This window comes from Peromyscus californicus, unplaced genomic scaffold (assembly GCF_007827085.1).
Source record: "Peromyscus californicus insignis strain IS unplaced genomic scaffold, ASM782708v3 Scaffold_23__1_contigs__length_62951481, whole genome shotgun sequence".
Classification (NCBI taxonomy): Eukaryota; Metazoa; Chordata; class Mammalia; order Rodentia; family Cricetidae; genus Peromyscus; species Peromyscus californicus.
Genome location: NW_026294534.1, coordinates 14,004,422 through 14,019,576, shown reverse-complemented (window position 1 = coordinate 14,019,576; position 15,155 = coordinate 14,004,422). Strand labels below are relative to the sequence as shown.

The 15,155-nt window shown below is 41.0% G+C and overlaps 1 protein-coding gene across 1 annotated transcript; it reads left to right on the top strand.

Annotated features, from left to right (window-relative positions):
* The first annotated feature begins 2,238 nt into the window (after positions 1-2,238).
* LOC128119453 (alpha-defensin 9-like) lies at positions 2,239-3,100 on the top strand. The gene is made up of 2 exons (XM_052752840.1): positions 2,239-2,410; positions 2,991-3,100. Exons 1-2 carry the CDS (start codon positions 2,239-2,241, stop codon positions 3,098-3,100), a joined length of 282 nt encoding a protein of 93 aa, XP_052608800.1.
* Positions 3,101-15,155: the final 12,055 nt, after the last annotated feature.

Below are 15,155 nucleotides of genomic sequence, written 5' to 3'. Positions count from 1 at the left end.
TAAAGTCAAAAATCACTAAGACACACAACTTTGAGTTTTACAAATTTAAGTTAAAATAAAGAAAACTCAGAAATGTTATTGAATACTAAATTAAATCTAGTTTGGTACAGCAAATAAAAAAAGACAAAGAAAGATGATAATCTTTAAGATAACCTGTAACAGGTTAAAAAGAAAATTTCCAGAATTTCTGGACAACAGCTAAAGGTTAACTAGAGAAAATGTAGGTCTGTAGGGATGGCTCAGTGGTTTAGAGCATCTGGTGCTCTTGCAGAGAACCCAGGTTCTCTTTCTGTAACTCCAGTTCTAGATGATTTGGCTGTTTATTCTCTTCTCCACAGGCAACAAGCACAACACACATACATGCTGGCAAATTACTGATACTTCCAAAATAAAAATAAGCAAATATTTTTAAAGGAGTAAAATGAATGTGCCAACCCCTCCCTCAATGGAGCATTTGACCAAATACACGTGGTGCACACACTCCTTGGGCATGTGCACTTCTGCCATCGATTTATGAGAAAAAGGAAAACAAGGATGATACTGAAATAACAATTTTACCTATTAGATTGTGACTAGGAAATATGAGAAAAGCATCATAGTACAGGTATCAACCTCCACAAAGATCATAAAATCTCCAGCAGAGTGTAAACTCACGAAGTAAAGATCTTTTTCCCCACAAGGCTCAGCAAATCCAGAAGTAGGATGACTATGCACATGGAGGATTCTGGTCGATACCTTCTCTGGTGTCCACATGAGCAGATAGAGAAAGCTGCTGCCACCAGGATTTGGGAAGAAACAAAAGAGAGAATATAAAGTAACAAGAAAAGGAAAACTACAGTGCAAATCAAAACTTGATTGCCTTACTTAAAGGGGGCATTCTTCTTAAAGGTTATATTTTAGTAGTCTGAAATACTCTGGGACGTCAATCACAAATTCTGTGCTGAACACAGGCAAGAAGAGTGGAAAATGAAAACAGATTAAAATAAAACATTCAAATGAGCATGGTGATCTTTCAGGTATGAAAACTTAGTGAGTGCTACTGAGGCCAACTTGTGAAGATCAAGAAGACAGTGAGTGATGTGTCTGAAGTATAAGACATGCTTTTTGACTGATAGGCAATCCTATTAGGCAATATGAAATATATATATATATATATATATATATGTGCATATAAAATAGTATTCTTACTGCTTTGCTAGTCATTGCACATAGCTGTGACTAAAATTATTCTAACAATTGAACAGTATTTATCAACATGTAAATATGAATGAGATAGCATTTATAACACTGGGACATTATATGCTGACTGAAATTAGTAGAATGTTCTGTATCTTTTGGCATATACATAGTGAGGGGAAAATGGATAAAAATATGTACAGAACAGTGTTTGTATATGAGCGACAGTGACTACTTGGAGTAGAAATACTTCATGGGATTGAGACAAAACACATAACTATCTCTATATTTTGAATGTTATTTCTTTTAGGTGATATCACAATTTCTAAAATTTAAAATAAAATGTAGAATCTGAGACATGAGCCACAGCACATCATTGGTTGGCTCCCATAGTGTGAAGAGGCAGCTGGAATGCACTCATGAGATGTGTGCTGGTCACACAGGCTTCTTCAGAACAACCTGCTCTGGCTCCATTATGACCATCTCTGTCCCTCATCTCCTCTTGAGATCAGTTCACCAGGGCCATCAAACTTTCTGTATAATGGCCCCAAAGGAAGAGATTCACAAAGCCTTCCTCATGAGGGTGATAATACCCCAGCATCACTCAAAGAACTGACTGTTCAAGCCACAGGTATTCAGGTCTGGTCCAGGGTCCACACTTTCTGAGAGCAGCAGGTTCCAACTTCAGAACACAAAAAACCTTGTTCCATGAATTTACTAACTTATGAAATGCCTGCCTCTTTTCTTTGCTGACCACAGAAAGGTAAATATTCAAGCAGATGGGAAACAGGAGAAGATAGCAAGTCCCTTCATCATTATCAGCTGGAAGGGAGGGCTGTCACTGAACACACAGACCAACATCGTGATGGCAGCTGTGAGAACAGAGGAACATCAAAGGGATCTGGAGGGCAACAGTCTCTCCCAGTTCCCATCAGTGCATGCCCTCTCTAACAACAGGGCCTGTTTCTGCTCCTTCTCATGACAACCCTATAAATGTAGACTGGCTCCTCACTCCCCACACACTGGGCTCCTGCTCACCCTTCCTCCAGGTGACTCTCAGTCATGAAGACACTTGTCCTCCTCTCTGGCCTCGTCCTGCTGGTCTTCCTGACCCAGGTTGATGCTTTCCCAGAAGCAAGTGAGGAGACTAAAATTGAGGATCAGCCAGGGGTAGAAGACCAGGATGTGTCCATCTCCTTTGGAGGTCCAGTAGGCGATGCTCTTCAAGATGCAGGTGAGTGGTGGTGCCCAGTATGATAGAGGGTTGGAGTCTCCTGAGAGACAGGTGAATGTGCCCTGAAATCCTGTCCAGAGCTGTGTGATTCAGATAAGTATCTCTGTTGATCCTCTAGGATCTTCCCCATCTTATTCATAGAAGTAAGAGAAAGAGTCAAAAAGTGTAATTGATTTTCTTTCTTTTTAAATTTTTTGATTTAAAATTTTATCTGTGGAATAATTTTAAAATATAAAACCAATTGATCAGCCCTTTATCTATTCATTTGATAAATTTGGTATAGAAAGAAAAATCTGCTGTGCATAAAATAATAGATTTAGGAATCCAATGCCAGTGTGTGAATGTGTTGGTTCAAGAAGACACAAAAAGGTGAAGGAAAGTGAAATGCCTGTCAAGTTGTGCATGTGATCAACACTTGTTCAGTGTATCCAGTGTTTGGAGTTGATCATTGTGCTGGATGTGATGTCACCAACACAAACAAACCTATTCTGTACCATCCATCATTCATCTTCATAGTATTATACACTATTGCATACTGTTGGCTACCTTACTTAATGCCTGATGTTCTCTGTTTCCTCAGCTGCAAGAAAGGTGACATGTCACTGCAGAAAAAATGGTTGCAGACGTTCTGAACGAGTCTCTGGGTCCTGCAGGGAAGGTCCAATACTCTCTGTATTCTGCTGCCGCTGAGACCAGAGACAAGATCACCATGTGCTCTGAGACCTCATCATCTGTCCCTAGTCTTGTACTTTGCTTCAATTGTTTTTCCTTCTCCAATAAATTTCCTTGCAGAAAAAGAATCTGTTTTTATGCTTCTTTGATGCCTTCTATGTGGCTTAGTCAGGACTCTTCTGAGCTATCTAGTAGAATCTGCAATGAATCCCTTATAAAAGATGTCTGGGGTCACTTATGTGTACTATCATATCATCTACAAATAGTGAAAGTTTAATTTCTTCCTTTCCAATTTGTATCCCCTTGATCTCCTTTTGTTTTCTTATTGCTCTAGCTAGAACTTCAAGTACTATATTGAATAAATATGGGGAGAGTAGAGAGCCTTGTCTCTTTCCTTATTTTAGTGGAATTGCTTTGTGTTTCTCTCCATTTATTTTGATGCTGGCTGTCGGCTTGCTGTAAATTGCCTTTATTATGTTTACGTAGGTTCCTTCTATTTCTGATCTCTCCAAGACCTTTATCATGAAGGGGTGTTGGGTCTTGTCAGAGGCCTTTTCAGCATCTAATGAAAAAATCATATGGTTTTTTTCTTTCAGTTTGTTTATATGGTGTATTACATTGACAGATTTTCATATGTTGAACCATCCTTGCATCTCTAGGATGAAGTCTACTTGATCATGGTGGATAATTTTTTGATTTGTTCTTGGAGTCAGTTTGCCAATATTTTACTGAATATTTTTGCATCAATGTTCATGAGGGAGATTGGTCTTTAATTCTCTTTGTTTGTTGCATCTTTGTGTGGCTTGGGAATCAGGGTACATGTAGCCTCATAAAAGGAGTTTGTTAACATTCCTTCTGTTTCTATTGTGTGGGACAATTTGAAGAGTATTGGTATTAACTCTTCTTTGAAGATCTGGTAGAATTCTGCACTGAAACCATCCTGTGCTTTTTTTTTTTTTTTTTTTTTTTGGTTGGGAGACTTTTAATGACTATTTCCTTGGAGGTTATTGGACTATTTAAATAGTTTATCTGGTCTTAATTTAACATTGGTGTGTGGTACCTATCCAGAAAAATTGTCCATTTCTTTTAGATTTCCCAATTTTATGGAGTATAAGTGTTTGAAGTATGACCTGATGATTCTCTGGATTTCCTTGTTGTCTGTTGTTATGTCTCCCTTTTCATTTCTGATTTTGTTAATTTGGATACTCTCTTAGTCTTTTGGTTAGTCTGGATAAGGGCTTGTCTATCTCGTTGATTTTCTCAAAGAACCAACTTTGTTTCATTGATTCTTTGTATTGTTCTCTTTGTTTCTATTTTATTGATTTCAGCTCTCAATTTGATTATTTCCTGGCATCTATTCCTCCTGGTTGACTTTGCTTTTTGTTCCTTTGAGCTTTTAGGTGTGCTGTTAATTCACTAGTTTGAGATTTCTCCAGCTTCTTTATGTGGGCATTTAGTGCTATGAATTTTTCTCTTAGGACTGCTTTTATAGTGTCCCATAAGTTTGGGTATGTAGTACATTCATTTTCTTTGAATTCTAGGAAGTCTTTAATTTCTTTATTTCTCCCTTGACCCATTGGTGATTCAGTTGAGCACTATTCAGTTTCCATGAGATTATAGGCTTTCTGTAATTTTTGTTGTTGTTGAAATCTAACTTTAAGCCATGGTGGTCTGACAGAATACAGGAAGTTATTCCAATTTTTATTTTCTATATGTTGAGATTTGCTTTGTGACCGAGTATCGGTTAATTTTAGAGAAGGCTCCGTGGGGTCCTGAGAAGAAGGTATGTTCTTTTTTCTTAAGGTGGAATACTCTGTAGCAATCTATTAAGTGCATTTGAGTCATAACATCTGATAGATCCCTTATTTCTCTGTTAAGTTTCTATCTGGCAGATCTGTCCATTGGTGAGAGTGGGATGTTGAAGTCTTCCACTATTTTTTGTTGTTGTTGTTGTGTCGAGACATGATTTCTCTGTGTAGCTTTGGTGTCTTTCCTGGATCTAGCTCTGTAGACCAGGCTGGCATTGAACTCACAGAGATCCACCTGGCTCTGCCTTTTGTGTGCTGGTATTAAAGGTGTGAGCCACTGCTGCCTGGCTAAAGTCTCCCACTATTAATGTGTGGAGTTTGATGTGATTTACACTTTAGTAGTGTTTCTTTTAAATATGTGGGTGCCCTTATATTTGGGGCATAAATGTTCAAACTTGAAACTTCATCTTGGTGGATTTTTCCTGTGATGAGTATGTAATGTCCTTCCTGATCTCTTTTGATTAATCTTAGTTTGAAGTCTAGTTATTAGAATAGCTACACCAGCATGCTTCTTAACTCCATCTGATTGGAAAGTCTTTCCCCAGCCTTTTACTCTTATGTAGTATCTATCTTTGAAGTTGAGGTATGTTTGTGGCAGAAGATTGGATCCTATTTTCATAGCCATTCTGCTGGCCTTTTTCTTTTTATAGGTGAATCAAGTCCATTGACAGTAGGGGATATTAATAACCAGTGATTGTTAATTCCTGTTATCTTTTGGTAGTAGTGTGTGTGTATTTCCCTTCTTTTGGGATTTGCTGCTGTGGGGTTTTCTATTGTCTGTGTTTTTTTGGTGCATCTGATTTCCTTAGGTTAAAGTTTACCTTCTAGTGTTTTCTGTCGGTCTAGATTTGTGGATAGGTATTGTTTAAATTTGGTTTTGTCTTGGAATGTCTTGTTCATTCTGTCTATGGTGATTGAAAGTTTTGCTGGGTATAGTAGTCTGGGCTGGCATCCATAGTCTCTTAGTGTCTGCATTACATCTGTCCAGTTCGTTCTGGATTTCAGTCTCCATTGAGAAGTCAGGTCTTATTCTGATGGGTCTGCCTTTATAAGTCACTTGGTCTTTTTCCTTTGCTGCTCTTAATATTCTTTCCTCATTCTTTATGTTTAGTGGTTCAATTATTATGTGTCAAGGGGACTTTTTTCATGGGTCTAGTCTGTTTAGTGTTTTCTAGGCTTCTTGTATCTTCATAGGTATTTCCTTCTTTAAGTTGGGAAAGTTTTCTTCTATGATTTTGTTGAATATATTTTCTGTGCCTCTGAGTTGGTATTCTTCTCCTTCTATCCATAGTATTCTTAGATTTGGCCTTTTTATGGTGTTCCAGATTTCCTGGATGTTTTGTTTTATGACTTTTTTGGCTTTGGTGTTTTCTTTGACTGACAAATCTATTTTCTCTATTGTATTCTCTACACTAGAGATTCTCTCTTCCATCTCTTGTATTCTGTTGGTTATGCTTGCATCTGCACTTCCTGTTCATTTACTCAGAGTTTCTATTTCCATCAGTCCCTCTGTTTGTGTCTTCTTCATTGTTTCCATTTCAAATTTCAGATCTTACACTGTTTCCTTCACCTGTTTAATTGCTCTTTCATGATTTTTGGCTTTCAGGGATTTATTGATTTCCTCCAATTTTTTTGCTTGTCTTTTTCTCAATTCTAAATTTCTAAATTCTTTAAGGGAATTTTTCCTTTCCTCTTTAAAGGCCTCTATCATTCTCCTAAAATTATTTGTAATTTCACTTTCCTCTGTTTCTTTCTTTGTTGTGATGATCAAGTCATGTTGTTGCAGAACTGCTAGTTTCTGGTGATGCCATATTGTTCTTTATGTTGTTGTATGTATTTTTGCACTGGAGTCACCCATCTCTTCCTTCAATAGATGTAAAAGGTGCCTGTGTCTGAGTGAGCTCTTCTTGGTCCAATCTGTGCTTGTTGTGTCTGTGTCTCAGGGGGCTAATTTTGGAGCTGGTGTATTCTGTGTCTCAGGGAGCCACTGACCTCACAGGAGAATGGGAAGATTTGGGGTAGGGCATGAGACCTGTAATGAAGGTCTAGTACACTCCATATTCTGTTGCCACTAAGACCAGAGACAAGATCACCATGTGCTCTAAGACTTCATGAACTGTCATTACCCTGTACTCAACCTCTGTAGCTGGGTTTATAAATCTATACCTTGCCATGTGGCTCATGGCTTACCAGCATCTTCACATGCTGCTTGTCATGGCTGCGGCTGGCAGTGTCTACCTCCGCCTTCCTGTTCTCTCCATTCTCCTCTCTGTTAGTCCCACCTTATACTTCCTGCCTGGCCACTGGAAAATCAGTGTTTTATTTATTAACCAATCAGAACGAGAGATTTGACATGCAGACCATCCCACAGCAAGCCTCAATTGTTTTTCCTTCTCCAATAAATTTCCTTGCAGAAAAAGAATCTGTTTTTAATGTTTCTTTCAAACTTTCTATGTGGCTTAGTCAGGACTCTTCAAAGCTATCTAGCAGAATCTGAAATGAATCCCTAATGAAAGAAGTCTGGGTTACATTTAGTAGACATATCAAGGGTAAACAGGAGTTTAGATACAAAGTCACATCTTAGTGATTCTGCTCTACCTACTTCTCTTTTCTGTCAACTCTCCTGTCCTTTAGATGGGACTCACCTTCAGAAATATGTCCCACATTTCCAGGATCCATTCTTCTATTGGAGGACATTGAGGTTGTTTCCACTTTCTAGATAGTGTGAACACAGCAGCAATGAACATGACTGAGCAAGTATCTGTGGAGTAGGATGTTGAGTCCTTTGGGCATTTTCCAAGGAGTGTTTCAGCTGTGCCATATGGAGAGTTCCTTATAGTCTTTGAGAAGTCTGCACACTGATTTCCACAGTTCCTGCACCAATTTGCCATCTTGCAATCCCACCAAGAGTGAATGAGAGCTCCCCTTTCCCTACATCCTCACTCATATTTGATGTTAGCTGTTTTCTTGATCTTAGCTGTTCTGACTGGGTTGGATGAAACTTCTGAGTACTTTCAATGTGTGTTTCTCTAACTGTTAATAATGTTATACTTCTTAGCTATTTTTATTAGCTCTTTGAAATTTCCAAAAACCTATTAATCTGTTGGGATAATACTTATCTCTCCCCAAACTCTTCCAAGATCTACCCCATTCCTTACCTACCCAAGTTTATATTTTTTTAAAAAATTTTTTATCTAGAGCAATTTGTGCTGCCCATATGATTTTAGATGTGAGATTTTTCACATGACCAATTTACCAGGGGTTACACTCAGAAAGAACCATTCCTTTCTCTAATTAGCTAAGAACAGGATAATTACTAGGGGTGGGATTTTTATACCCAACTCCCAAGTTCATGCTGGAATCTGGTCTGATTTGGGCTTGCACAGCCATACCACTCTGAATATTCCTGATTTCATTTTAGGCATTTTAATTTTTTTTTCTGAGCTCTCTGTTCAGATCCATAGCTCATTTTCAACTGGGTGGTTTTCTTAACTGTTTCATTTTATCATTTTAGTTTTTTGTTTATGCTGGATAATAATCCTTATCAGATGTATAGCTTGCAAAGGGTCTTTCCCACACTGTGACCTTCCTCTTTATTGGACTGATTACTAATTTTATTGGCTATAGGGAAGGATTTTTGTTTTATAATGTCCTATTGTCAGTTGTTGGCCTAAATCCTAAGTGGTTACTCCTGGACACACAGATATATAAGAAATATTACATGGAGTCAGTTACACATGCATGCATGTATTTGTATGCATTTTAATTTGTGCCCATGGATATATGTGCAATAATTATAACTAAAGAAGTAAGTTTGGGAAGGGATGTGGGAGGAGCTGGAAGGGTGGAAGAGGGCCAGAAGCAGAGTAGATGCAGTGTTGTTCATGTATGCGATTCTCAGGAAAATGTTTAAAATAAAACTGAAATTTAAAACATCCTATCCAACGCAGATTCGGTTAGAGACCTCATCAAATTCTGCATGTCTCATAGATACTGTGCCCAATGGACTGTCCTCCAGAAGCCCCATTATAAGCTCCATCCACTGTCTTTTCCTCCAGCCTGTGTTTAGTACAATCCTGGCCACCCGTGATACCTGGAACCTGGAAGACCTCCTGCTTAGAATCTACAACAAACAGAATTCTGGCCACATAAACAAACTCCCTCATAGGATAATGATGAGGATACCCTTTTAATATTAAATACATTTGACTTGCCATATCTTCATTTTCCTATTGTTTACACTTTCTTCTCTCTTCCTTCCTGTATTGTGGGGTCAGGAGCCCTGTACCAGCTATCTTGTCCATGGAAGAGCCAGTTGCTTGATGTGCATAAAGGACCAGATTGAGGTGGAATTTCTGTGTCCTCAAGATCACAGTTTCAGACACTTCACCCACACCCTGCCTTGCATGTAGTGGTATTTGTTTCACCCATGACTTTGGGCTATATGACCCAAAGGAGGTGGTGCTTCCTATCATTCTATGTGATGCTGTGGGATGTTCTGTATGTCAAATGTGTTGCTGATTAGTCAATAAATAAAACACTGATTGGCCATTGGCTAGGCAGGAAGTGTAGGCAGGACAAGGAGGAGAATAAAGCTGGGAAGTGGAAGGCTGAGTCAGAGAGACAATGCCAGCCGCTACGATGAGAAACAGCATGTGAAGGTGCTGGTAAGCCACGAGCTACATGGCAAGGTATAGATTTATAGAAATGGATTAATTTAAGCTGTAAGAACAGTTAGCAAGAAGCCTGCCACGGCCATACAGTTTGTAAGCAATATAAGTCTTTGTGTTTACTTGGTTGGGTTTGAGCGGCTGTGGGACTGGCAGGTGATAGAGATTTGTCCTGACTGTGGGCCAGGCAGGAAAACTCTAGCTACAATGTGACCTCTTATAAGGAGTTGGAGAAGGGTCACATGCTTTTTTCTTCCTGCTCCTGCCTGGGAGCTGGATTAGCTCCCAGTCCAATCAGAGGACAACTTCTGCTTTCTACTCTGTTCTGTAATCGTGAGTGTATTTGCTCAATTTGTATCTTAATAAATTCTGTTACCCATTTAAGAGACTCATGTGGATTGATCATAAAAAGTGGCGCCCACATGACAAAAAGACCCCACACTCCCTGTAGCTTCTGTCCACAGCCTCTGTGGCAGCTGCAGCAGTTGGCTCAGAGGCTTGTATGCTGGCTGCAGGTCAACCACACTAGCACCTCCAGAGCTACTGGGTCCCAATCACATGCATCTGAGCCCCTTGTGTCCCTACTGGGGCTACTTGCATGACCAAACCTGAAAGTACTCAGGTGGCTGCTGGTGAGTTTCTCTGCCCTGCAGGGCCTGCACAGCTCAAACCCCCGAGGAAGAGCCTGACCCTTGCTCAGGTGAACAGCAGCAGCCCCAGGGACAGGTAGAGCCTCTTGACTAGGCAGCTCATGCAGCATGAGTCAATCACTCACTCTCTGGCCAGGTGACTCACAAGGCGGCAGCTCTCATAGCCACTGCCAGAAGCACATGCATTCTTCAGCAGATAGAGCACCAGAGAAAGGTGCCCACACTAGTCCATGCTTTTAGTGTCCAGATCAGTTCACAGTTCCTCTCCTGTTTAGAGATTCCCAGCACACTGTTCCCTTTACTTTTAAAATGGTTCAGTGTAGCAACTGCCAATTCCAGGACACCCTAGGACAATGCTCTTGTGAGCTTACCTGCCTGTGTTCTTGAGAGCATGCCCCCCCTGCCTATGCACCCACCGGCTTCCACAGCTCTGGCTGAGTTCAGTCCCAGTGCTGTGACCAGGCCTGCGACCACTGTCATCAGCCCTACAGCACCAACCAGACAGGCGGCTCCTGCCAAGTGTGTGACTGCACCTGAGCGCTTCCAGCTCAATGGTGTATTGCCTCATTGTTGTATAAAGTCTGTTGTGGTCCCAGTAACCCTATCTAGTGCTCAGGGGTTGCCTGGGTAAGTGCTTAATTCATAGGAGCCATTCAGGGACCACAGTCAGCTTGCATCAGACCCGCTTTAGTGCTAAACCGCTGACACCTTCTGGCCATACAGTGCTACTACACTCAAAAAACTCATTACAATCAAGAATTTCATTCCAGGTAAGAGTACTTGATAATATTACACCTTAAACCTGATTAATTAAAAAAATAATAATAATAAAATTTTCTTACAGATTTTGAATATTTCTCAAAGCATGGCAGAAAATATTATCTCAAGTGAATTTAAAACCTTTTTTTGTTTGTATGATGAATGAAATTTTACAGGAAATATATGACCTTGCTTGGACATATTTGGTATGCATCATTTTGGCATTTATCATAATAATTCACATAGCATTGAAAAACTGGTTTAATAATAATAACAAAGATGAGTCATTATTGGGACTGATACAGGCTTTACAAGGTAGCAATGAAGACTTACATAAAAAGATTCTTGCTCTGGAATCTGCTACCCAGAATTTACAAGATAGTAATAAAGACTTTAAAAAACAGGCTCCTTAGTTTGGAATCTGCTAACTTACTACAAGAACTTCAGTCCATTAATAATAAATGTACAACCAGATTTGATTTCATTGATAATAAATATGAATACTTAATGGAGGAAACAATAACTCTCTAGAGTGAAGTTGCCACTACTCAGATACTTTATAAGGAAGGAAGATTATTGTTAACTGATAAAATAAAGTCTATGGAATCATGTGTTTCAGAAGAACATAAAGGGTTGCATGATTCCATGAAATCTCTGGAATCCCTTACAGCAGAGGAGGTTCACTCACTGGAACAGACCCTAGGTGCTTGTTTGCAAGCCCTGCAAGAAACTCTCGGTAAAGATGACAAAGGACCTAATAAGAAAAAGGGCATGTGACCCTTCTCCAACTCCTTATAAGAGGTCACATACAATGGCAGGAAGCACCACCTTCTTTGGGCCATATAACCCTAGGTCATAGGTGGAGCAAATACCACCAAGCATACATATGTATATATATATATATATATATATATATATATATATATATATATATATATATATATATACATACATACATACATACATACATACATACATACATACATACACACAGTATATTGAGACAAGGTTTCTCTTTTTAGTCCTGGTTGTCCTGGAACTCACTTTGTAGATCAGGCTGGTCTCCAACTCATAGAAATCTCCTGCCTCTGCCTTCCAAATGCTGGGATTAAAGGTATGTGTTACCACTACCCAACTAGATAATTTAAAATTATATTTTCTAAGTTGATAGGCAAAAATTGGCATTCCACTGAAGTGCTATTTGCATTTTTTGTATGAGTTAGTGCTCCATTTGCATGGAAAGAATAATTTGCAGTTCCTGGTAAACTGTTGTTATTGCTCATTTTGCATTTTGGTTAATATGTAATATTAATAGCTCTTCATAAATTTGATGAATTAGCACTGTTTCCTAGGTTTTACAAAATTTTTGAAAGCTTATAATTTTCTCTGGCATTAATTCCATAGTACATAAATCCTCTGTTGCTCTCACTGACTTTTGTAAACCAGGAATCTCTTTATTAGTGATTTCCTGGCATAAACGCATGCCTTCCAAATTATGTCCTGAGTCAAAGTCTTTCTCTCCGACAGCATTTCATGAACGTTGTCATTCTGACATAAACATCACGTGCATTCGCCCAGCAAGTGCAGAGGAAACAGGACTGGAGATGGCACTGATGAGTCAGAGATCGCAAAGTGACTTTGGTGACACCTTCCTGGGCTGTTCCTGCTTCTTCTCTGCCCTTCTGTGCCATAACCTTCTTTCCATCCTCAGCCAGCACATAAGTCTTTTCATCAAAGATCCAAAGTTGATCCTGGACTATTACCTCTCATCTTGACCTGACCAATTTGTGTGCTCAGGATGCCAGATTGGTCCCTCTGCTTCAAAGAGCTTCAGAGTGATGCTCACCGCAGTGTGGAACCCCAAGATGGGTCACAGCTTTCAGTACTTGTTTCTCTTTGCAGTTGCCGTGTAGACACAACACCAACGTTTCTGTCTTTGTTTCTGAATTTTTATTGAAATTGTTCTTTTTGTATATATACTCTGACCACAGAATTCCCTCTCCAATATCCTCCCAGATCTTCTCGACCACTCCAACTTGATGCCTTCTCTATATCCCTCTCTTTAGAAAACAAGCAGGCAAATAAAACAAATAGACAAACAAGAATAATTATCATTATCAGCTGGAAGGGAGGGTTGTCACTGAACACACAGAACAACATCTGGATGGGCAGCTGTGAGAACAGAGGAACATCAAAGGGATCCTGGGGCAACAGTCTCTCCCTGTTATCATCAGTGCATGCCCTCTCTAACTACAGGAACTGTCTCTGCTCCTTCTCATGACAGCCCTATAAATGCAGGTTGGCTCCTCACTCCCCACACACTGGGCTCCTGCTCACCCTTCCTCAAGGTGATCTCAGCCATAAACTCAATTGTCCTTCTCTCTGCCCTTATCTGGCTTGTCTTCCTTGCCCAGACATCCTCTCCCAGAAGCAACTGAAGAGACTAAAAATGAGGAGCATTCAGGGGTAAAGGACCAGGATGTGTCCATCTACTTTGGAGGTCCGGAAGGCTCTCCTCCTCAAGATGCAGGTGAGGGGTGGTGCCCAGTATGATAGTGGGTTGGAGTCTCCTGAGAGAGGGTTGAAGATGTGTCTTGGAATCCTGTCACAAACAATCTGGCTCTCTGTATAACTCTGTCTTACTTCCTTCTATTTCATATTCATAGCATTAACAGTGAGACAGAAGTTGTAAGGATTTGGTCCTTATTTACATCCTTAATTACGTCATCAGCCTTCACCGGCTTCCCAGCCTTAAAAGCGGGTGGGCCCTCTGTGGGCTCTCTCTCCCCTCTCCTTTCCGCTCCTTCCCCCCCCCCCCCGTCGACCCCTCTCTCCCTCTCCCCCCCCCCTCTCTCTCTCTGTCTTTCTCTCTCTGTCTCGCCCCCCCCAATAAAGCTCTAAAAAGGTAACCATGGCTGTGATTCTTTTAATCAGCACGCTCCTCCGCCGGCATGGCCACTGCGGTCGGCGACCAGCCACCAGGGGCAGCGCCGCACCATAACCAACATTGGTGCCGTTCAGACTCGGATACACCACCGAGCACCGAGGACCTGCTGACTGCTGCTTGTCGCCTCTTCCCCCTTCCAGCGAGATGGCGAGCACGCGCGTCCCTCGCCGCCTCCGCTGGACCCCCACACCGCCACCGCCATGATTCTTTACCACAGTAAGTACACTGTTCTTGTGGCTGTAGTCTGAGCTATATTCTTTGCCACGGACACCCCGGGGGTTGTCCTCGGGCTGTACTAGCAACGGCACATTTTCGTTTCTGATGAGAAAGTAAATGCTGTCTTGGTCTACTGGGTGGACCAACTGCAGTGCAGCTGCAGCCCTTCGCATCCCTTGACGAAGAGGATGGCGAAGTTGAGCTGATTCATGGATCTCTCTCCACTCTTTGGGGACACCCAAGATTGTAGTCTGATCCCGGTTTGTTATTTTAATTTTTTTATTTTTTCTCTCTGCTACAGCCATGGGACAAAAGGGCGGATATATTGATGGATAGGGGCAGGCACCGGTAAACCTGGCCTCATAACAGTGCAAATCTGGCCGTATAACAGAGTCACGGGAACTTCTGCCAGAGAACGCGCAAATAAGTGTTACTTTATCTCCAAGCTTTCTGCTAAAGTTCTGAAACCCTTCTCCTTCCCCACTTCTGCGTCTCCATGTGCAACCTTTTCTGTCTGACTTCCACTGGCGGTGGGCGGGCTCAAGTGGGCAGGCTTAGGTGGCTTCTACGACTCGCCCTAACTCACCTTAACTCCACCCACTCATTCTCAAACTGCCTTGAGAAGCACAGACGGGTCTGGAAGTGGCTAAGATTCATACAAATAAGTTTACAGTAGTCAGTATGGCTCAGCCAAAAAATTCAGCTTATAGCCTCAGACAAGTCTTCCGGAAAGTATCGGTTTATAGTCTGCCTACTGGCAGATCTTCCAAAAGCTGTCCTTAAGCCATCAATCAGCAGGAAAAAAAAAATTCAGGACATAGAGCAAAATCCATCTCTTGTTCTCCAGACCTCCCCGACTAAAACTTAAGCATCTGGAGAGCAAGGCTCCTGACCCCACAGGCAAAAGAGTCATCTGTGGCACTTAAGGTGTGCCAGGGAAGAGATAAAAGTCCGAAAACAAAATTGCCAAGTGCTGGCACTCGCTGACTCCCAAAAGCTGTTGGGTCCCTGTTTTAAGTGAGG

Excerpts from the sequence above, each read along its gene's own strand:
- LOC128119453 (XM_052752840.1), top strand. The coding sequence starts at position 2,239 with ATGAAGACACTTGTCCTCCTCTCTGGCCTCGTCCTGCTGGTCTTCCTG. Across the intron at positions 2,411-2,990 it reads CGATGCTCTTCAAGATGCAG|CTGCAAGAAAGGTGACATGT; the intron begins GTGAGTGGTGGT and ends CTGTTTCCTCAG.